Raw genomic sequence first — 22890 nt, 5'->3', positions numbered from 1 at the left:
AACCACATATACAAAACCTGCGAGTAACAACGCTCACTTTACCAGTCTCACTAATTTAAAGTGTAATCATTTGAAGGGCTGGGTACTGTTTTATCCTATAAATCTCACACTGAGAGATTACGAACTAGCAAAGCCCTTTAAAAAAAAAAAAAAAGACCAAACAGAACTATGGCTTGGCTTTTACTCTCTGCCGCAGCATTCCTGGAAGTATCTAAGCATGGCATTTCCCTGGTATTAACATGGTATTATCTTGGCATTACCATCTTGGCTGTGAAGCACTGGGAAATGGAGAAGTAACAGTTTCACTAGTGTTATGGAAAAAATAGTACAACTTGGGTACTGTGGGTTTTTTTTTTTTTTCTTCCCTTACATAATCCTCTGTGGGGAAGCTGTGCCCGGGGACTAATTAGTACCTAACTTCTGCCACAGAGTAAAGTGACAGGGGCTTACATGGAATAAAGCCAAGGCACATGACCTGTTCTGCAGTAAGACGCCAGCCAAGCAGGAACTCAAACACCACTGATTACCCAACTATGAAATAACAGCAAATGTTTCAGACTACAGATGATGTTTCACTTCTACCATGTACTGTCCCTTAAGCACCACAAATTTTTAACCAGATACGTGTTAAAGGTATATTTGCCTTCCCCTGTGGATGCTCTCAGGGAGAACTGTTGAATATCATTTTTAACAGTTAAGCAGAGCTTCAGATGGGTTAAGAAAGTAGAATGCAAAGAATGCTTTAATTACCCTTTCTAGAAGGAGACGTACTGTTGAGCAGGTTCTCCTTCTGGCATCAAAACACTCCAGCTGATGCCAGGCAGAAACGTAACGTGTACAGAATTCTGATCTACAACCAGCCAATATAAACACATGCAATTACTGGTATACAGTGCCATCCAGAGTAACTAATAATATGCCAACACCAAGCCAAATTAGACCAAACTAGGCTGAAAAACCTGCCTCTCTAAAACATCATTAAAAAAAAAAAAGAGCAAAACCCCCCAAATTTGTATTTTAAAAAGATTAAACAAACAAAAATTATCTAATCTGTTTTTAAATGTTTTATATGTTGAGAATGGATGGTTTTAATTTATTCTCTTTTGGAAAAAAGTTACTTTAAATGTATTTTCAACTGAGAACTTTTGAATTATTATTTTCTGTGAACATATTATTTTAGTTTCCTAACTTTGGGAGGAGAAGAGTACAACATGGTTGTCCTTACTATTTGGATCTTATCTGAATCAATTCCAGAAGCTTACTACTACATAATCCTTCTGAGTCCAAACCCATAGTCCTCAAAGGCTGAACTCACAGTTGGTAAGTTCATCTTCATTTCTATTATACATATCATGCAAAAAGAAAGAAAAATAATAAATATCTTTAACAATATAACCTCAAGCATTAGCATACAACCTATCTTGGACAATTCAGCTGACAATCAGGTGCCTTAAGTGAATTCTATTCTCAAGTGCAGTATCAAAAAAAGTAAATAAAACACAAAATCAGAAAGTTTGGAAGGGACGCTCAGGAGGCCCTCTAGCCAAAGATCCTGCTTAAAGTAGGGTCAATGCTGAATTCAGATCAAGTTGCTTAGGGCTTTGTCTGTTCAGGTCTTGAAAACCTCCATAGCCTTTCTGGGTGACCTATTTCACTGCTTAATTATTGATATCCTGCATTTTTTTCCTTATATCCAGTCAAAAGCTTTCTGGTTTCAACTTATGCCCCTTGTTTCATTCCTCCTACCATGCACCACTGAGAAGAGCCTGGCTCCATCTTCTCGATAACCTTCTTGTGAGGACTGGAAAGCTGCTGTTAGGACTCCCGAAAGCCATCTCTTTGTCCAACTGAACAAACCTGTTCCCTCAGGCTCTCCTCACAGGGCAAGTGCTCCAGCCCACTGACCATCTTGGTGGCCCTGCACTGAATTTGCTCCAGTTTATCAACATCTTTCTCCTACTGGGGGTCCCAAACTTGCTGCTGCATTCCAGACGTGGTCAAATGAGTGCTGAGCAAAGGGGAATAATCACTTTCACCAGCCTAGCATCCCACTGCAGCGGGTCGGACTGTCCCAGGTGCGAGACCTGGCATTTGTCCAGCTGAACTCCTTGAGGTTCCCATCATCCCATTTCTCCAGCCTGCCCAGGTCCCTCTCAACAGCAGCCTGCTCAAGAGCATATTGACTGTTTCCCCATGCACAGTTTGGCATCATTGGCAAAACTGATGAGAGTGCATTCTACCTCCTCCCTCCAGGTCATTAATAAAGATGTTAAAACAGGCTAGATCCAGGGACAGACCCTTGAGAAACTCTGCTAGTAACCTCTAGGAAGAGTACAAACCCTTAATCACTAGCCTTCAAGCCTGACAATCCAGCCAGTTTTTCATCCTTCTAGCAGTCCATGCATCTAGACTATAACATCCCAGCTCGCACACAAGGATGCTGTGGGAGACCACATCAAAAGCCTCTTAAAGTCAATGCTGATGACATCTGTGCTTTCATCATAGAAGGCAATTAGGTTTCATCATAAAAGGCAACCAGGCTGGTCAGACATGATTTACCCATGATACAACCATGCTGGCTACTCCCAGGCACCTCTTTCTTCTCCTTCACCTGATCAAAAATGGCTTCCAGGAGAACTTGCTCCATGATTTTCTCAGGGACTTCAAGTGAGCCTAAGAAGCCTGATGTTCTCCAGATCATCCTTCTTGCACTTTTTGAAAAAGGATGCAATGTTTGCCTTTCTCCAGATACCAGGGACCTCCCCCAATCTTCATGACCTTTCAAAGGTGATAGACAGCAGCCTCACAATGATATTAGAGAGCACTCTCGGCACCCTCAGATGCAGCTTGTCTGGTCCCAAAGACTTGTATGGGTCAAGTTCTCACACGAGATCTCTGACTCAATCCTCTGCTACCACTGGTAGCTCCTCTCCTTCTTGACCCCTGTCTATAGGCACAAAGGCATGGAAGATCATCAGTGAAGACTGAGGCAAAGAAGGTAATGAATACCTCAAGCCTTATCTGCGTCCACTGCCACTAAATCACCCACCCCACATTCAGAAGTGGGCCCACTTTTTCCTTGTTCACTCTTGTTACTGCTACTGCAGCAGGAGAAGCTGTTCTTGATACCCCTGATGCTCCTTACCAGCTCCAAATTAGTTGAGCTTTGGCTTTTCTAACACCATCCCTGCGTGTTTCTAATTTCCTCCTTAGTAGTCTGTTCCTGTTTCCACCTCCAATACACATTTCTGCATTGGAGTTTAGTCATGAGTTCCCTCTTTAGCCAGGCTGATCTCCTGATAAGTCTGCTCATTTTCATGAGTGTTGAGATGGAGCACTCTTGTGCCTAGAGGAGGTTGTTCTTAAAGAACTGCCAGCTCTCTTCAGTTTCTTTGCCCTTCAGAGCTGCTTCCCACAGGATCTCAACTCCAAGTTCCCTGAATATGTCAAGGTCTGCTCTCCCAAGTCCTGGGTCTGTACTCTGCTACTCTCCTTCGTCACTCCCCTCAGGATCTTGAGCTCCATTATTTCATGGTCACTACAGTCAAGGCTGCCATATCACATCCTCAACCAGTTCTTTCTTGTTTGTTGAGTAGCAGCTCCAGGAGACTGTCACCCCTGCTAGAGCCATCTAGTATCTGCATCAAGAAGTTGGCCCCAACACCATCCAAAAAACTCCCAATTGCTCATGTCCCACCATGTTGTCATTCCAACAGACTTCACAGAGGTTAGTCTCCCATAAGAACAAGCAACTGTGATCTAGAATTGCTAAAAGTTCACCTGCTTTCTCATCCTGATCAGGTGGTCTACAGCAAACTCTCACTGCAACATTACCCTTTCTTTGCCTCCTCTCTGATCCTGATGCACAAGCTCTCAACCAGCCTCCCACCTGTTTCGTAGAAAAACTCTGCATTCAACCTGCTCTTTTGAGTAAAAGGCAACCCCCTCCTCCTCCTCTTCCCTGCCTGTCTTTGCTAAAGAACCCATATCAGCCCATCACAGAACTCCAGCCATACATGCCAGTCATCTCCACATCTCATTTATTCCAATGATGTCATAGTTTCATCATAATATTGTATCTGCAAATGAAGGGAGATGAACTTTGTTCTGGTTTTTGAGTTCAGATGATGAAAATGGGTGTTTGTAAACTCTGGTTTAGTTGCACCTAATGTAATGGCAGTTTTTACTTCCCAGTCTATTTCTGAGCTCTGAAACTCTCCTTGGGAGGAGACAGAAAGAATAGGGACACCTTCGCAGATTAACAGGAGCACTCGCTCACTCTACCAGGCAGAACAACAGAAAATAAGAAGGATATGAGTTTTTCAGATCAATAAATCTTGTTAAAAACTTACCATCTTTGGGAAATATTCAATATTTGGATGTATTATTTATTCTAATATTGATTTATTTTGCTGATGAAATTTTTTTAGCACAATAAATTTAAGATCCAGCTGACATACCATATTAGAGTTACTGCTTTAGAACAGTGTCTGGACCTCACAAGCATCATGGAAGACCTACATTTTTTGGACCTCCATGAATACATCTATTTGATGTATTTAACTCCACCCCTGCCCGGAAGGAGGAGGCAACAGATCTCCTTCCTATGGAGCTCTTCTAGGGTTAACAGCAAAAAAACATGAGCGCTCCCATAGGTAAATTACAAACATCATCTGAACAGGCATTTCATTTATTGATTTGAGAACAGGTAAGTACATCATAACAGATATCTGTGCTGTCATTGCTCTGATGCTATCTTTATCATATTAGAAATATATATATTTTTGGAACTAACGCTGCAGCACTTGCCTTGCCTTCTCCTGCTGTACAAGTTTCATGGAATAAAAATGCACGTACCATGACTGAGAGACTCAAAAAAGTAAGTCCATTTCTAACGAACCATGATAAGTAAGTATTCATCACAAAAGGTAAAAGGTGCTCTGTAACATCATTAAAGTAATACTATAAAAAGTTCTAAGCATTCTGAAACTGAGCGCGCACTGCCAAAATTAACAACTGCAATTCAAAGAATTCCAGTTTGAATAAAAGCCTTCCAATGAAAAGCATTCCAATGAAAACATGGAGCCAAGATAAGTAACAACAACAAAACATATATTTCTAAGGTATACATTGTCAACACAATCAAATACACTACAAATTTGTTAGCAATTACAGCTGTCTTTGCTTCCACTTTGAAATGAAGAGTTGATTATAGTTTGTTCTAATAATTTTAAATCCACTCTTTTGAGTGAGACATCACAGTTGCGCTTTAGAAAATATTCAGTACTTGCTTCCCTCCCTCCCACGCTCCCTCCCCATAGTTGTTTACCTTTGGTGGTATGATTACAAGCAAATGTTTTGGAGTTTTGTGGAGTTTATGTTCTGATATTCATCAAACCTAGGCTTGAATTATACTGAAAGATAAACTGTACTGCCAGAATTTTTCAAAACCTCAATAACAGGATTTGTAGTTGAATATTCCATATAACACAAAAATGATGGTAAAAACAGCCAGTTATGCAAAGAAAATATCAAGCAGTGGATGTTTATTCACTTGCTAAATGCTGTGTAGCCACTGTTACAGAAGTGAATTGCTTAGGAACTAATGATAGCATTAAGATACTAACTAAATGAATTATGTCAGATACATGACAGATTTAAGGTGGATATAGATAGCACCTAAGGTCACTCTGCCTGTGCTTTGAGCTGGTGGGATACAACTTAGTTCTGGTCTGTAAGTTGCATATCCACATCAGTACGGCACCATGTCTGAACTAATATGTAGTGCCTGTGCAGACATATTGTTATAAATCTTTAAAGCCATAAAACTAAGTCACACGTAATAGTTAAAAATAATTGCCAATTTACCTTTCCAAATGATTAGAGCCCATTATCAGAAAAAAAGTATATAGAAACAAGTGTTGGATTATTACTACTTTGTGTTCTGATTCAGCTATTACTAATGTTTCCTCTAAATACGTTCTACAACATCCTGAGCAATGAGAACATTGACTTAAAAGAAAAATATTGGGAAACTTTTGACAATCCACCTTGAAAAGAAGGAGAATTTGCCATGACAAGTTGCTCTACCTCAGCTCCAGCCTTGACAGAGTTCTTCCATGTGTTGATATAAAATATCAACCCTGCCCTGACCACATGAAACAGGAGCATCTACCAACTGATGGCACTGAAGAGACCCTGCAGCTGAACAGCAGGCAACAGTTTCTCAAAAGCAGTGGTTCTTATCCTTTCCCCTCACCTGGCTTCCAATTACCACATAAGAGTGGTAATCACAGTTCAGGGCTTCTCTATTTTCTACCCTGCAAGCTTCACCAGTTCTCCTAGAGTTAAACATCTCATGGATGGCAAGTGATATGCAGACACAGAAATGGCAGCTGCTACCCCTGCCACTACCCCACAACAAGGAAACAAAAAGGAAGTTGTGAATTTAAAGAGCCAGTAACCCAGGTGCAGGCAACTAACCACCAGCTGAGGTTTTAGCAGTTAGAGAAGGATGGAAAGGGATGCTTGGTCCTTTGACTTCTTTCCACATAGATGGAGAGGAGAAAGAAACCAAGTCAAGAGTCACAGGCTCATAAGCATCATGTTCTTTTCTGGAACCAGCAACAGCAGCTGAGACTGTCTCAGTTACCTTCTTTCTGCTTTTCCCAGCACACACAATACCAAAGAAGGGATCGTGAGGGGAAAATAAAGTCCCCTTTCCTCCTCCTTTTTCTTTAAATACAGTTCTCCTTCCTGTATGCTGATGCCTCAGGGAGGGCCTACAAATCTCTTGTATCCTACCCAGGTACTTATTCCTGTTCTGTTCCCTGGCAAGAAAAATCCCATTACATCTTACCTATCATTCCATTCCCATTCTGTCTGCCACAGAAAAATGAAAGATTTTTCTAAGATGTGCTGTCCAGTCTATGTTTAGCCCTTTTCCTTACAGGTTGTCATTTAGCACCAGGTTGGTAAAATATCTTGGATCTAATTCTACCAATGGAAGTGGGTCTAATTACAGCTTCCCATTTTAGGCATCTTCTTTTGGAGGATTCCTCCTCCTACTTGGTACCTTCTGGTTTCTCCCTAGGCTGTACAAAAAGTTATGGAGATGGGGTCATATTGTTCTACTGCTCTACACAGGTCTTCAAGGTAGGAGAGATTCTCCCAGAGTCTCAGAAAGTCTCCTGGTATTCCCTGACTTCTAAAATGGTTCAAATGGACCTGCACGTACCCTGTTGCATCCCTCTTGCACCCTGTGTACCCTGGTTGCAGTGCCCTCAACCTTTGTGCATATGCTTGACATCTATCAGCACACTCCTGCCCAAATATACGTGCCCACGCACAGGCACGCACACAAGCTGCTTCTGTTCCTCCTCAACCATGATAAGAAAAGCGTTCACAGCTCTACTTCTACGACAGCAGCTCTGTTTTTTGTGAACAGTTTCTTGACGAGTTTTTAGAAGAGGACGTGCACATGCTTCCCCTAAAACATAACAAAGTCTGCATTGTAGGCAAAACTAAAGAAAACTCTGAGGCAACTTCAGAAATAAGCTACAAACCACATGTTTGTTTGAAACTGAATCCAAGTATAATACAATTTGGTAGCATATTTAAATTGCTGCCTACCCACAAGCCAAAGCCCTGAACAAGCAGTCTTCTTACCTATGTAATTTAAATATGAAGGATCTTCACTGATTGGCTTGGATAAGCTTCCACAGTTCTAGTTTCTTTTGAAGGTATGGCAAGTTGACTCAAATCATGAAACAAAGATGTACATCAAAAGGTAATACATAATTCTTGTTAATTTCTTAGCCATAAATATCTAACCTATGCATACTACAGCAGTATCTCTCAGATGAACAGCTCAAATTATAAACAGTGAAGTCTTCATCAAAACCACAAGAACTCACCATTTTTCTGTTACATTGCTTTAAACTACACAGGATTTCTGCTGTTAGTTAAACCAATATATTTACTGAATAAACCTGCCCTATTTGTAGTGTTTCAGTCTCGATTTGATCTGTAAAATAAAGCACAAACCCTTGCTTGTATCTCAAAAAAGGACATTTGCTAGGTACTTTTTATTTACCCAAGCTCTTCTTCAACACAAATTGTACATAGCAGTAGTTTCTTAAACCTGTTACCAAATCAGCCATGTTTGCTTTTCATACTGTGGTCAGTAGGCTGACAATATCTATCCATATTAGAATATTTTGGACATTTTTGAAAAAATAAAATCCTAACAGCCCAGTTACTGTAATATGCTGTTTGCAGATTCACTTTATCTATACTTTTAAATTTAGAAACAGGATAAACATTGTCTTTACCCACTCTGACAAGTCAGATAGAAAAATCTCTAATGCAAAGTATGAACAACAAAATAGAAACAGATGATGAACACGAAGAAACACAAAGCACAGAACATTGTTGTTATGGCTATCCAGATCAGACATTGCAACTGTGTAGAATTTTTTCTTTCATAACCAAAGAGCTTTAATGATGACTCTAAAATACTACTGAGTGATGCTTTACTTGATCATATTCTGTATAAGTGCTCTAATGATGTTCACTTACCATCACATTTCTGAGTTGCTTCATTCTGTCTGTGACCAGCAGGACACTTGCACTCATAAGAACCAACTGTATTAACACAATTTCCTCCTTGGCAGACTCCTGGGATTGCTTGGCATTCATCAACATCTACAAAGACAAAAAAGAAGATTATTTGACATAAAATACAAAATCTCATCACAGCTCTTTTGATAGATAAGCATCTGTATCTTTGAAATTATTCTTAAAAATAACCAGAACAAGCCCCAGCACATTTCTCCAATTCACCACCACCATATGATATGGCAATAACAGCATTAATATGACTTCATCCTTCATACATGTATTATTCCATTTCAAATAAGCTCTAAATTTTTCATGTACTGACTTACGACTTACATGGTTTTAAAGATTTAAGAAGTTCATTTAAGTCAAATTTATACTGCTTACTCTTGGTATCCTTTGCCCTCAGGTTGTTCCTTATGTATGGTCATCAACATATGCAGATTCTTATTTTGAAAGCACCTCTATCCATACATATGGACTACCCTAATACCCACCTTAACTATATGTGATAATTCTTGCAGGATATTCTTTCTGGACAAAAATCAAACTACTGAAGTCAATAGAAAATATGTGCTATTCAAACAGGATAAGTTGTACTGCAAACAATCTGCATAGACTGTATTTACTGAAGTAATAGGAAGGACTAGAATTTCACAGATATTTTTCAGGCTGGACTTTCAATGGACTTTCATTAAATGCTCTTAGAAAATATATTTGTGATTCTTGCTTTACAGCTTACTTTCAGTAATTTCCGGTTGTATTTTAATATGTGCTATTTCCACTTCAAATTGTGTTTTCTCCCCACTCTCATTTGTTTATACATAAAACATCCTGTATTTCTGTAGGTTTTTACACAAAACTATCACATGACTCAATATATAAGTGCTAATGGGCAGTTAAAATAATACAGAGCATCTAAGAGTACTCTGTGAAATAACAAGTGCTAAAGCAGACAGTGAAACTCTCTGTACAAAAAGAAAGGGAGAACAGGCTTCAGACTAACATAGCTTTCATATACATACATACATACATACATAATTTATTTATACCTGGATATTTAGTTTCTCAATAGCCCTACCTACTACTCTTTTAAAAGTTTAGTTAATCTATAGCTATCAGAGGGCTCAGAACTAAACATCTGTAGTAATTCCTTCACAACAAAATTTAACATGCTTTTAAATACTCATAGGGGAATGGAGGCTTGGAAGTTTTGTTCCAAAAACTGCAGAAGCTCTTTTGTGAGAAAGATTTTTAGTAATTTTTCTTGTCAAACAGTTCACCCTTTCACAGAAGAGGTAAAAATCAACAGCTTCTGCTAGTTGTCCACAGTATGAAACAGAAATAAAGAGAAAGTCCTTTATGAGTTATAGAAAAAGAGGTCACAGAGCTTCCAAACAATTCCTTCTGTGTTGAGGTCAATTTGCTATCATTTTCTCTTCTCAGATTACAATTAAATATGGAATTGCAATTATAATGTTAAAGCAATACACTGCCTTTTTAAAAGATACACTTTTATTTCATGCCTTCCTCTATTTTGATTAAGAAACCTATTTAGGATTATTATACTTTAAAAGCATTTAGGAAAAATATTTTTCATCATTTTTTCTGATGTTTTACATGTGCATTTAAAGCCTTTAGGTACCAAATGAATGAACAATTTTAGCTGTTATCCTGTTTTTCATTTTCAGTCAGTTTTCCTGTTAGCTTGCCTGCACTATTAAATGAAGTAGCTGGTAAAGCATTATGTAAAATGCAGAAGAAAGCATCCTTTTCCTCTTTGCTTTCATGTTTGTTTTGTCTACCCTTTTCCCTACCACAGCCAGCTCTTTGCCACTGCGAAAGTACGAAAAATAAAGATACAGATGGGGTAGGGCAATGTATTAATAGTAGATCACAGTACTCTTTCCAGAGGGATATTCATGATCTGAAGCTCTTAAAGACACTGAAAATCCACCTGTGCTAGTAGACGTTAGCATTTCCTCAGCCTTGCTAATCCTGGTGTTTGTACTATAGATGAATCATACAATATATTCTTGCCTGGTCACCAGCTTTCTCATTTAAGCAGACTTAATTTCTTATAGCAAGGAAGAAGGCAACATTTTTTTTTTTAATTGCTGGACTTATTTTTAAGTACATTTGCTGGAAATGCTCACATTTTGTTCCTGAAGCTGTGCTGATTTAGTTAGCACAGCACAGTGTCCAAATGCATCAGTTAGATGTGAATGAATTAAGGACTTTATTGGAGGCATAAACTTTCTGGAACCATTTTTCCTTTAAATAACTAGTGCTTGGTGTGATCTAATTTACTTGGAAAGCAAACTTTTCCCCTCTGAAGTACTTTACTGAATTTGGACATGATGTAGCAATATCTAGATAGAAGATGAGTTTCATCATTTAATCACACCCAGCCCACCCAGTAGCTTCCTTCTGCGTACAGCTAACACGATGTTTTTGTCTTTTGACCCTTGGCCATCAAAACACATTCAAGATATGCAGCATGCTTGTGCATTGTGTCATTTATTAATGCTTATTTAAATTAAGCCAACTGTGTCAGCAGATCAGTGGTTAAAAATAACTTATTGATGGTGCCAATAGCAGCAACTACCCAAAACAGCAATATCCGAGTTCACTTGCAGCCTTTACTTCAACAAAGAAGGATCTGTCAGATTCTCACACTTTTATCTTTCACTGTTCCGTAAGTCAAAGATATCAAATAATAATAAATTAATTGGAGTAACAGCAGGAAATGAATATTTCCAGAAACAGAAAAGGTGTCAGTGAAGCCTTGAAGTTAACAAATTTTTAACATTTAATGATTTCATTCACTTCTTGCTATTTAAAATCCTACGGTTTTAAAAGAACAAATAAATACCAAGCTCTGCTGAAGTCTGAAATGCCAATCACACTGATGCAACAACACAGTGCATTGCTTTTCCAGTGAAGAAAACACAAATGGCCTCACTATATAAGGTGAGATCTTGCAAATCCTTGAATTACACGAGCCATCTTGCTCTTCTGTGCTAAAATCAGCCTTAGTTTGCAGGGGCTTATATTTTAACTTAAACAGAAAATTTTTATAAGTCCTATTTAAATGTAAAGGGAATTAATATATTCAAACACAATGTTAGCTTACAAAATAAATATAACAACAAGCACAATGCCTTCCCATGTTGATCTGAGTTTGTTGCAACATACCTAGCCTTTTGGAATTGAGAAAATCTAGAAATGACAAAACATTTTCTTAAAAATGCATGTTTTATGAATTGCTTCCTAAATGTCATTTTAAGACACAAAAATAATTTGCCTGGAAAGACAACAAATTTGAAATCAAACTTTTTTTTATTTACTGTTTTACATCTTTGACAGCCAGGCTTAGCCATGCAGCAGTTTTAGAATTATTAATTACCCATTTACTCACACTTTTAAATCCCAGCCAAATTAAAACAAACTTTTTGCCATAAGCACAAAATTAGATGAATAACTCTTTATAGATACAGTTCTGTACACCAAGAGGTTCAATATGCTACAGATTAGGTAGAATGTTTCCATGTGTTCATGGTCTTGATATTATCTGGCAAGTGAAAAAAGGTTCTTTGCTTTTGCAAAGAGTTTTCTCAGTAAATGGTAACTGCCTGCAGGATTTGCACAGCTAACTTTAAACATGTACCCTTGAAAGCACAGCCAAATTCAGCTTCCCTTTCTGAGTGAGTGGACAGTTTCTCAGAAAACTATGAAGAACAAAAAAGCTCAGGAAAAACAAATTCTGTCAGGTTTTATACCCAAATTTAGAGGAGATAGCATATTTTATTTAAAATAATAATAACAACCCCAATACCAATGTTTTCTTGAATTCTACCTATAAATATGTATGGAAAGCTTTTCTGCACCGGATTTGGCAGCACATGGGAACTCAAAATCAAAATGGTCATCAAAACAGCGTAAAACTGTTGCTTCTTCCTCTACATCCTAGAGGAGAGAAATATCACAAACATAAACTTACCACAGAAATAATATGCTTACTTGATATTCTTCTATTGTAATATTGATTTTCATGACAGCAGGATGGCATTCTAGATATAACTGTCAATACTGTCACTAAATTAGGCATATTAATTCCAAACACTACGCTAGCTGAGAATTACCATCTACTGCTCTGCATTACGAATTTGAAATTTTACCTGTCTTCTCACTTCTGTCCAGCCTATTTCAGTGCCTATAGCATCCAGTGCACTGCTATTCTTACTATAGTACAGAGTTTTGGGGATATTATCTCCTGTAATGGCTTTATTTTCTTAACAGTGTCAGCAATGCTAACAGGAAGAACCACCTTCATATTTTCAAAAGATATTCAGCTGTGGACTATTTTTCTCTCCTTAGTGCAAAAAATTAACTGTCTGAAGGGAAAGGGTGTAGCTGAGAAATGGACTGTTGAGGAATGCAGGGAGGAACTGAGAAAATGTCCCGCACAGGATTTTGCCATTACGCTACTCCTACAGCCATGCAGCAATGGCAATAAAGCATTTTAAAGTGGAACACTTAAGTTCCTCTTGCCTTAATTCATGGGAAGAGGGATGGCTGAACAGTTACAAATCCTGTTTTTTAAGCAATGGATGAATAGAAACTGTTGAAAAGAAAAGTGGAATTTTGTTTGGTTTTGCTTCTTTGATTTGTTACTTGTTTGGGGTAATAGCAAAATAACAATAATAACGTTCTATACAAGCACAGTACTCAGCAAACAACATTAATTCAGAAAAAAACATTAATTTGGGAAGTTTCACATCATGATTTATTATGTATGGGTAAGCTAGAAATTAAATGAACTGGCTACAAAGAAAGGGAAACTGGTTTATCATCCACCTTTTCAACTATTTTCCTGCTAAAAGGACCACATAAAACACACCAGGATAGCAACCTTCAACATACACATTCTGCAAATAGGAGAAACTTCATAATCCGTAGTTAAACCTTTTCAAACCTCTGCTATTTTATGGATACTGAAATTACGCTCTTTTCCCCAATAATAAGGCTTGCAAGATCTATTATTTTCAGCTTGTTCATATCGACTCCCAAACTCGGCTCTGTGCTGATGTGAGCATCCACTTCAAATACGCCAGGAAACGTACAGTCAAACTACGTACTGAACAGGTCTGGTCTAATCAGTGTGCATCAAAGCGACGGTTTTACTGAATGCTGAGGTTTTTTGTGGTCCTTGAACAGAAGTCTCTGTAAATCTGATGTTTTGTCAGTGCCTTTCATTCTGCTGATGTACTGATGACATTAGCCAGGTCCCTGTATTTGTTTCTACAGTGCTTAGAGAAATTAATTAGTACCACTCTCTTCTGACTTTTCTGTCTCACTAAATGAAGCCTCCTCAGATAGTAGTTTTCACATTTGGGAACCACTGTTTCCTGAATTGCTGATACTCCACATTTGTAAGCATTTTTGTAACATTCCCCAGAGTTACATTCTTGACCTCTTTCTTTTCTTCACAGTTTATCTCCGTGTAACCTCACCTGTTAACGTTACTGAAGCTCTGTCTACGCACCAGTCACAGATCTACCCCCGTTTCTCCTTCTACTCAGGTTAATCTCTTTGCTTGCCTTTCTGACATTTCCTTGCCATAAGGTAGCAAGTGCCTCAGGCCCAGTTTGGCTCTTCAGCATATCCTTTAACTCCCTCAAGGCTCTACTTCACCCAGCTGTTGTGGCTTGTACTTTGTAGGACCCACTGTGAACAACACTGCTGTTATTGACTCTCTTTAAATTCTCATACCTAACGGCAGCTAAATCTTTCAGCTTATTTCTACAGACTATACATCCTAACAAGGAGTTTGGAAAGGTAAACAGCCTCTACAGTGTCAAGCGCTACCTCCGCTAGAGTGCTCTGACAACTCAGGACAGAGCATGTAACATACTATCAACCTGAAAACACTAAAGAATTTATGTCAGTGGGAATCACAGGTACTCCGAGCTTCCAAGAGACTGTCTTGACTGTTGGAAGTAAAAGTAACAGTTTCTTGGAACAAAGAAACTCTTCCTCCCTCTTTCCTCCAGAAGATTTAACTTTTATTCATCTGTTCGTGCCATATCATCATCTTGTAACATCACACGCTAACTCCTGCTGACTTCAATACAATGAAATCTTCCTAGATAGTAGTAATATGCCAAAATGTAGTAAAAATAATGGCTGTTCAAACTTCTTTTGTTCATCCACAACACAAAGGAGACTACCACACTGTTTTTATGCTTCCCAGTGGAATTCAGCAATGATGTCAACTGCATAACTTAAAAATATTTGCTACACACAATAAGCTGGCAGAAAAAGAAGACAGTATTAAAAACATTCTTGAGGGCATGGATGCTATGCAGCTCTTTTGATCTCTCATGTAATTGCAATGAAGTGCCAGAAGCTATGCCAGGCACAGTTTGGCCCGGAAGTGTTAAGAGTTCATTATATCTGGCCAATGTTTTCACCAGCCAAAGGAGCTTAATTGTGACACTGTAGCCAACATCCCATTCCTTCAATACGCTGTTCCTATTTATAAAAGTGTTAGGAAAAGAACGCTTGAAACATATGAATCATTTCAAGATGAACAGTAAGGCATAGGTTGTTAATAGCAGACAGAAGCCTATTTCTGACATATATGGAAAAGTGCGTTTTTCCTCCCTAGTACAATTTGGATGCTTAAAGCAGTACAGTCAGAGAAAAAGGAAAGCAAACATCTGAAATGAGGAAAACTGAAAGGATTTATGGTTGTTTTAAGCTAATCTTAAGTATTTTAAATAAAATAGGTGCCTTTGTTAAAATAATATTGAAGAAATTCTGTAGAACTGAAATGGAACTAGTAGCTTCAATTGTAGTTTCAGGTCAACTATAACACTGTGTGAGTGAAAACTGAAGGAAGAATCAAAACAGATTTTTTTTTCTAGTTTTAATTTGGAAGAATTAAAAATCTTCACCATCCTGATTTTCTCTCCATTTTTCAACTCAAATAAGTACAGAACTCTTACCAGAAACTCCTAAGCAGGAGCCCTGAAGTAGAATTCCAGACAAAACAGCTGATTTTGTTCAATTTGTGCAATTTTAAGCCACTGAACTATGATGTGATGTAGGGGAAAGCAGCATTAAGAGTAATGCTGCAATACACTAGGAAAAAAATAAAACACTGAAAGAGAGGCAGTGAGGAAACAAAGGCAAGAAAAGAAGGAAGTTACTTATCCTCTCTTGAAGCAGTAAAAGATCAGCTCTCCTGAAATCTGTTGTACCACTATGAGTTACAAAATGTGCCTGAATCAGGATGTTTTTTTGAATTATGTAATAGAAATCCTTGGTTATACACACATACACGCAAACCCTGATATTGCATGCTTTTTACTATTTTGTAAATATGGAATCTGAATAAAAAGTTCTCCACAGCTGTATGAGATAATAAATATTAAAAATATTTAGAGCAAATCATTCTAGTCAGCTTCATTACTTCCCTTGCATTACACTATCTCTGCTATATTACAGAGATCTGCTTATGCATATAATGTCTGCAATAACCTGGATGTGCTTCCTCAAACAGATTTTGGAAGGTGTAAGCTACTGATACACAGAGACAGAGCAGTGTATATATGCTTTGTCAAATTAAAAAACAGAAACTCCAGAGGTCTCTTCCAAACCCAACTATTCTGTGTGATTCTGTGAAAAACAAACAAAAACCCCCATCCCCCCAAATGATTTGAAATTTCCATTAATTTATTCCAAAGTTAACCACCAGAAATGATCTGGTCCTCTTTATTTATTTGTATCTTTATACTGATTATAATCGGAACTCAAAGAACCGTGTTGATTTCCAATGTCTGGTTTCAGCCCTAATACTAAACTTACTCTGCACTGTTGATGGATGTCTCATGAAAAGTGTCTGAGAACTCAGTGAAGAAACTGACTGCCGACGGCATCGTAGGGCCAAGTTATAGAAAATGCAAATGCATTCTAGCGTTTTTGCCCGCTTGGTTTCTATTGCTCGTAGAGGAGGTTCTAAGGCAATAGAGCCCGTGAAGTGACCTGGTGCCCCAATCCGTAACGAGAAAAGTAGTACGCTCTCCTTTGGAATTTCTGCTGTCCTTTGTTATTGCATTCTTTATGCAGTCTGTTCTAAAATTTAGCCAAACAGCAACAGCAGAATGGATACCTGTTTTTCTGGATAGCCATATTGGAGTAACAACACAAGGGAGGAGCAGCAAGTCTCTTACCAGCATAGCAGGAGACGATGAACAAGGCAAGAAGGTTTTCCCTCTTCTCAAGCTACATTTTAAGAATTCGAACACAGAAAACTGCAGCCCTTCCAATTTCATTCATTTTTCTAGCCCCATTTAAATAATCCAAACAGAGTATCCAACAGAAGGTTCACTGAGTGCCTTACCAAAACTCTGCGATTAAAAAAATTCTACATAATAAGCACCAATGCCCTTCACAAGGAACATTACTCAGTAACAAGAAATAGCAAATTTCTCCTTACAGTCAAGTACATAGTTCTTTCCTTAGTTAAGGGCTAGAGCAACACAACCCAGTTGTCTAACTGGTGCTCTACTGCACTAGCTGATGGCTATGCTCAACGGACATTCTCTCCTTTCATGCTCTGTATTTATGACTTCTTGAGTGGCATTCATTTTTTCTAGGCACTTCAGATTTATTCTGTATGTACGCTAGCTAAAATTTGGACGCATCACAATTTTATGAAAAGTTAAATACAGAATGCACACAAGGAAAACGGTGATTTCATTTTAAGTGGACATGAGGCTTTCAAGATGTGTATCAGCAACACAACACGTATGCACACCTTAAACCAGAAGGCTTACCTTGACATGCTCCAGTACGAATATTCGGGATGAAACCACGACGGCATGGCTGAGGCTGAGCAGGGCACATTTCACAGGGGTGACCCCATGCACGTCCAATGGTTGCACAACAGAGAGTTTTCGTGCAAACAATTCCAGTTAGCTGGCCCTGACACATTTGGTTGTTAACTTGGGTGAAACATGGGCCTGTTCTGTAATCTGGAAAAGAGGAAAGATCGCTGTAGTACGAGTCACTACACCAGTAACTACAGGATGACTCCATTTTTAATCCAGTATGTATCAGTATTAAGAAAATACCAAGAGGACTTGGAAATGCAAGTTATGTTACTGCTTACAGAAACAGCATGACACCTTCCAGCCATGACACCTGAAAGTAACCATTTTTGCAAGGGTACCATAGTCTTTCAGTTTATTTCTTTCTGATAGATGCACGTAGTGAAAGGCAGCTGGACCCCAAAACTGATCTGTGCAGTGACAGTATACGCAGAAAAAATCCATTACTGAAAGAGTAAAAGAAAAAAAAAGGCAGATTAAGTAAACCAGGGCAGGGAACTGGAGTTACTTGTTTCTACGCAAATTTAAGGCAATTCATGAGAGGGAACTCCAGACCACTGAAGCCACATGTTTGTTCCCTTCACATTAATCAGGTCCGTGCCAAAAACTGCCACAGAATCAACATTCCTGCAGGAATGCTTAGTGAAAAATTAATACTACTTAGAGAGGACTAATTGGTGTATCACTTATTTTCAAAGAGGAATAACATGAAATAATACAGCTTATTCAAGCTGTATTGAATGTACTGAATACAGTATACAACCTATACTATATATATATATATATATATATATAAATAAAAGAAAAACTAAACTCCTGGAAATGGTTAATTCATCGAAGTTCAGCCTGTATGAAGAGAGGGAGATTTTGACCTTAGGAGGCAACACAAACAGGAGACAACAATTAGCTGAAATTCTCTAGGAACAAATGAGAAACAGATGGCTTCTCTGAGCCAGATTTCATATCCTTATGGAAACTTCAGGAGGGAAAAAAGAAGAAAGAAAGTGCAAAGCTTCCACTCAGACCCAGTCATGTGAAAGAAGGCATAACAGTGGGGTTATGGCTGCTCTCCCTGTTGTCCTTTCCTATTTTCCCTTTTTTACTACTGAAAACAGATTCCAATGCTAAGCGGTGGTTCACATGCTGTCTTCTGTCCTTTTGTGAGTGTGCAGTTGGGCTCACAACTGACTTAACTGATAAATGGGACAATACATGCTTTCAATAATCTGATACTTTTATCCTGAAAAGCAAAAATAAGAGCTTTGACACATTTAGAAAGGGAGAAAATTGTCTTTCCAATGAGACCTCTTATTAACTTCCACATCTGTGAAGAGGGTCTGAATTCGGATCATTTTGAAACCGGAATATTTCATGTGGCAAGAAGCTATTTAAGGTAATTGTTGCAGGTCATCAATAGTTCCCTTCAAGAGAGCTCCACTTCAGCTCAATTAAGCCTCCTGCAGTGAAATTTTGTATGTTCTGCAGTCAAGGGCAAAATTTCCATCTGCTTCAGTATAGTCCAAATTTCAAGGTTGGTTCCACATTTAAAAATAATTATTTACAGTAATTTTATGCAATATATATCAATTCCAATACATAATGGATATCATGAAAAACACTGTTTTGTGATTTATACTTTCCAAAAAATTCATCACAAATAGTATCATCCCAAATTGCCATGGATAAAATTGTCATGAGCTATATTGGAGCCAGAACTGTAATTTAGCAAGTGGCAGACTCCTCACAGCACAATATTTTTACCACTATCTTACAATTTTACTATTTGCCCACTTGCAACAACTTTGAATTTTCTTTGCACTAAGAGATAACACTCTTAAAATTAAAATTAACTCAAAGAGAAGTAAGTGTTCTGCTCCCTATTTTTAATGAGGTTCATTCAGATAGCAGTCCTGGAAAGACTTTTGCACACAGTTATTTATACACATTGTGAATTAACTGCAACAGGACTGTTTTCATTACATAATGTTAAGCATGCATGTAAGTATCTACAGGAAAAAAAAGGAGATTAAGAGTTTTAAAAAGCTTTGTAAAGATGGTGTATTTTAATCTTTCTAGATTTTCATTAGCAAACAATCTTCAGGGTTACACCTCTGAGTTTCTCCCGTGCTTGTCAGGTCACTGAAACAGTTCCTTTGGTAAAACATATGCAGTTTAAAAAGGAAGTCCTGTACATTAAAAAAGGTTTCAATGATCTTTCCTCCAAGATACTGGAACACAAGCAGCTTCACAGTGGTCTTGGGTTAACCATCTCCAAGGGCCTTGCCAAATCAGAGACAGCTAAACTTTTAGCATACAATATAGATCTTGACAACTGATAGCAGAAGACAGTGATGTCATCATGCTATAGCCTCATATAAGAATGACAAATATTTGAAATAACCAAAAAAAAAAAATTCCATCCATAAAAGGTTTAAATTCCATGAGCTCACAGTAATCTCGTCTGGATTTTAGTTAAGGGGTAAGGGTTAGGAAGAAACTCCATCATAAATTATGACTGTATACTTCTTTCATATAAAGTTTACTCAGGTGTCACAAAGATTGAGGGAAATAAGTGATACATAGCATTTGACCTGCAAATCATCAGCAGTAGTCAGACTGCTACCAGAAGAAAAACATAACTGTTCAGATTTTAAGAACTGAAAGAGATGGAATTAAATCCTGACCCCAGTAAAAGCAAATTGGAATCTGGCTATTGAATTCAGTGACAACAGTATTTCATCCTTAGAAAGCAGTATTGCACCCTCTCACAAATAGTTGTATGATAATTTATTACTTACTATTATCTGTAAAAATATTCTCTGTGTCACACTGAAAAAAAAAAAGATCTTCATATGCACGGAAAAAGCTTTTACTACTAACTGTTCAATGAACAGATTCCCATTCTAATGTCAAATAAGTTACATACGCTGCTAATGTTACAATAATACAAATGATTGAAAAGACTTCACTTATTTCAGTTTTTCATTAATGACTGAAGTAAAAATAGTGCACAGATTCTGGAAAAGTCCTTAGTCTACTCTACGTATTGAAAACTGTCCGTAACTTGCGTACTGCAGCATTTTTGCGCAAGTTGTGATTGCAGCCAGATCAGTAAAGGTTGAATTCTTTCCTGAAATTTCGGGCTGATTTTAGACTCCTCATCAGTAAGATTCTCAAAAACATGAGGGTGAAAAAGACAAAAGGGATGTGCATGAGAAAACCTTAAAAGACCATTTATGAGTCATTAGCAACACTAAGGGTCCTACAAAAAAATATAAACACTATCAAAAGAGAAGTAAGGCTTCCAGTTGTGCAAGGCACCATGATCTCAGGATCCATTAAGATCTTCATGGGGACACCGAGCCCTGTCCTACAGCTCAAGTGGTATTCTGCATCAGTATATATGCATGGATCTGTTCCTGGGGGACTACTCAACGTGCAATCTGTCTGCAGGACTTAAATGTAGTGACTGGTCAGGCACTAAAAACATGGCTCCATGCACTAACAGAGTGCAGTCTTCATGGGTGAATGCCAACTACAATGAACGCAAGTAGTAATTCATTTTGCATCTCTAAAATTTCCAAAACTTGTATTCACCAAGTCTGCTAAACTTAACATCCTAGCTGACTTTGAAATTCCTCTTCAGAAAGAAACAGTTCTTCTGGACAGTCCTGCATTTTTATAGCATCTGTTCTTTCAGGCACACTTTTATATAGGACCAATCCTGGATAACACGGAACAATTGGAACAGAAATACAAATTATGTGTGTCTCTTTAAAGGTTGGCGTTCCATAGAAATATTTTGGACAAAGACCATCCATGCTAAGAAGTCTGGAATTCTATCAGACAAGATTCAACCTGGAGCTTAAGTTTGAGGTGTGAAGTGTACTTGACCTCCATTACCTTCCTGTAAGACTTCAAATGATTACACATATATTCTATCTATCCTGATAATGAAAAGTTCAGTTTGGAAGGTGTGACTGAACGAAACATTAGAGAATATAACCAGACCACAGAGTAAAAAGTGCCTGTGCAGGAGGACGAGCAATGAGTTAGATGCAAGGATGGAAGATACCAATACACTGCTTAGTATTTCCTATTATGTAGGAAATACATGCTCTAAACACCTACATATATGTAACTACCCATGCCTTAATAAAGAGATAAGGCCTAAGCCCTACGGTTCAAGTTCTATAACCAAGCAACTTCCTTCAGTGGAAATCTGCAGGACAGCATCTGAAAGTCTGACTACTGCAACTTGAGTTGCAGAATAGCAAATTGAACTATTATTTAACTTTCAGTTAGGTTTATAAATAAAAATTGATTCAACCCAAAATGCAGTGATCTCCTTTGCTTTGGGATAATGACATATAATCAACAATCCTATCTCCTGACAGAACATGTGGCTCATGACCTTGGGCTACAGAAGCAGAGATTCAGAAGCAGACCATTTCCAGGTCGCAACAGGAAAGTAACCTGATCTCTGCACAGGGCAATAATGATTCTTTGCCCAGTTCTGGCACCTGCACATCAAAAGGAATGTTGGAAAACTGGAAAAATTATGAAAAGAGACAGAAGAATAATTTAAGATCTCAGAAACATGGCTTATATTAAAAACAACAATTAAAAATTTACATCTATTAAAAAAAAAAATCTGTATCCATCCAGTCTATCCAGAATGAAGTCTAAAGGTGACTTGACTAGACTCTAAGCGTGAAAGAGTCCCAGTAGTGGTTAGTTTTCCAACCTAAGAGGAAATCATAAATGAGATTTTAAATAGAAGCTGTAGAAAGGTACATCCGGACTAAAAGCAAAATATAACTGTTTACATAAAAGCAGTTAGTCACATAATATATTTTTGCTTATGTGAAGCAAATATATCAAGACTAGATGCCCTTCTAGAAAAAAAACTGCAGTTTTAAATGAAGCTGTGGATTTGATTCAGAAATTACTGGGTGAGATTCTACAGTCTGTTCTATATAATTAATCAGACTAGATTATCATAATGGTTCATCTTAAAATCACCTTAAAATCCCTGAGTTTATGAATCAATCATCCTTTCTGTATCGATTATCTTATTGTTAGGGGTTTCTTCATTTGTTCCCTCCCAAGCATTGCTGCCTTGCAGAATAATTTTGCCATAAAGAACATATGCTAGAACATATGTTATAAATCATTTGTTGCTTAGAAAGGGTAACTGCTTTGGTGAAAGAAAGTGATTTTCAGCACATACGTGTTACGCATTTTTTTTTAAACTTCAGAAAACTACATTCAACATGCACTACAACTTAAATAGCAACCTTTATCAGCAATCACAATTGTTAATAAAATTAATTTTTAAAAGAGTTAATTTTTCTTGGCTTTGACATAG

At 37.8% G+C, this 22890-nt stretch overlaps 1 protein-coding gene across 1 annotated transcript in view; it reads right to left on the bottom strand.

The window, feature by feature from the left end:
• The window catches only part of FBN2 (fibrillin 2), a 182681-nt gene that overhangs the window by 124569 nt on the left and 35222 nt on the right, over positions 1-22890 (bottom strand). Inside the window, exons 6-7 of the mRNA XM_067315389.1 lie at positions 17466-17663; positions 8581-8706 (exon numbers count right to left, since the gene is read on the bottom strand). Of these exons, the coding sequence (XP_067171490.1) occupies positions 8581-8706; positions 17466-17663 (324 nt within the window). The remainder of the gene's footprint in view (positions 1-8580; positions 8707-17465; positions 17664-22890) is intronic.

Source organism: Apteryx mantelli, chromosome Z (genome assembly GCF_036417845.1).
Source record: "Apteryx mantelli isolate bAptMan1 chromosome Z, bAptMan1.hap1, whole genome shotgun sequence".
NCBI lineage: Eukaryota > Metazoa > Chordata > Aves > Apterygiformes > Apterygidae > Apteryx > Apteryx mantelli.
Note: the sequence above shows the minus strand (reverse complement) of the source record. Positions and strands in the feature narration are given on the sequence as shown.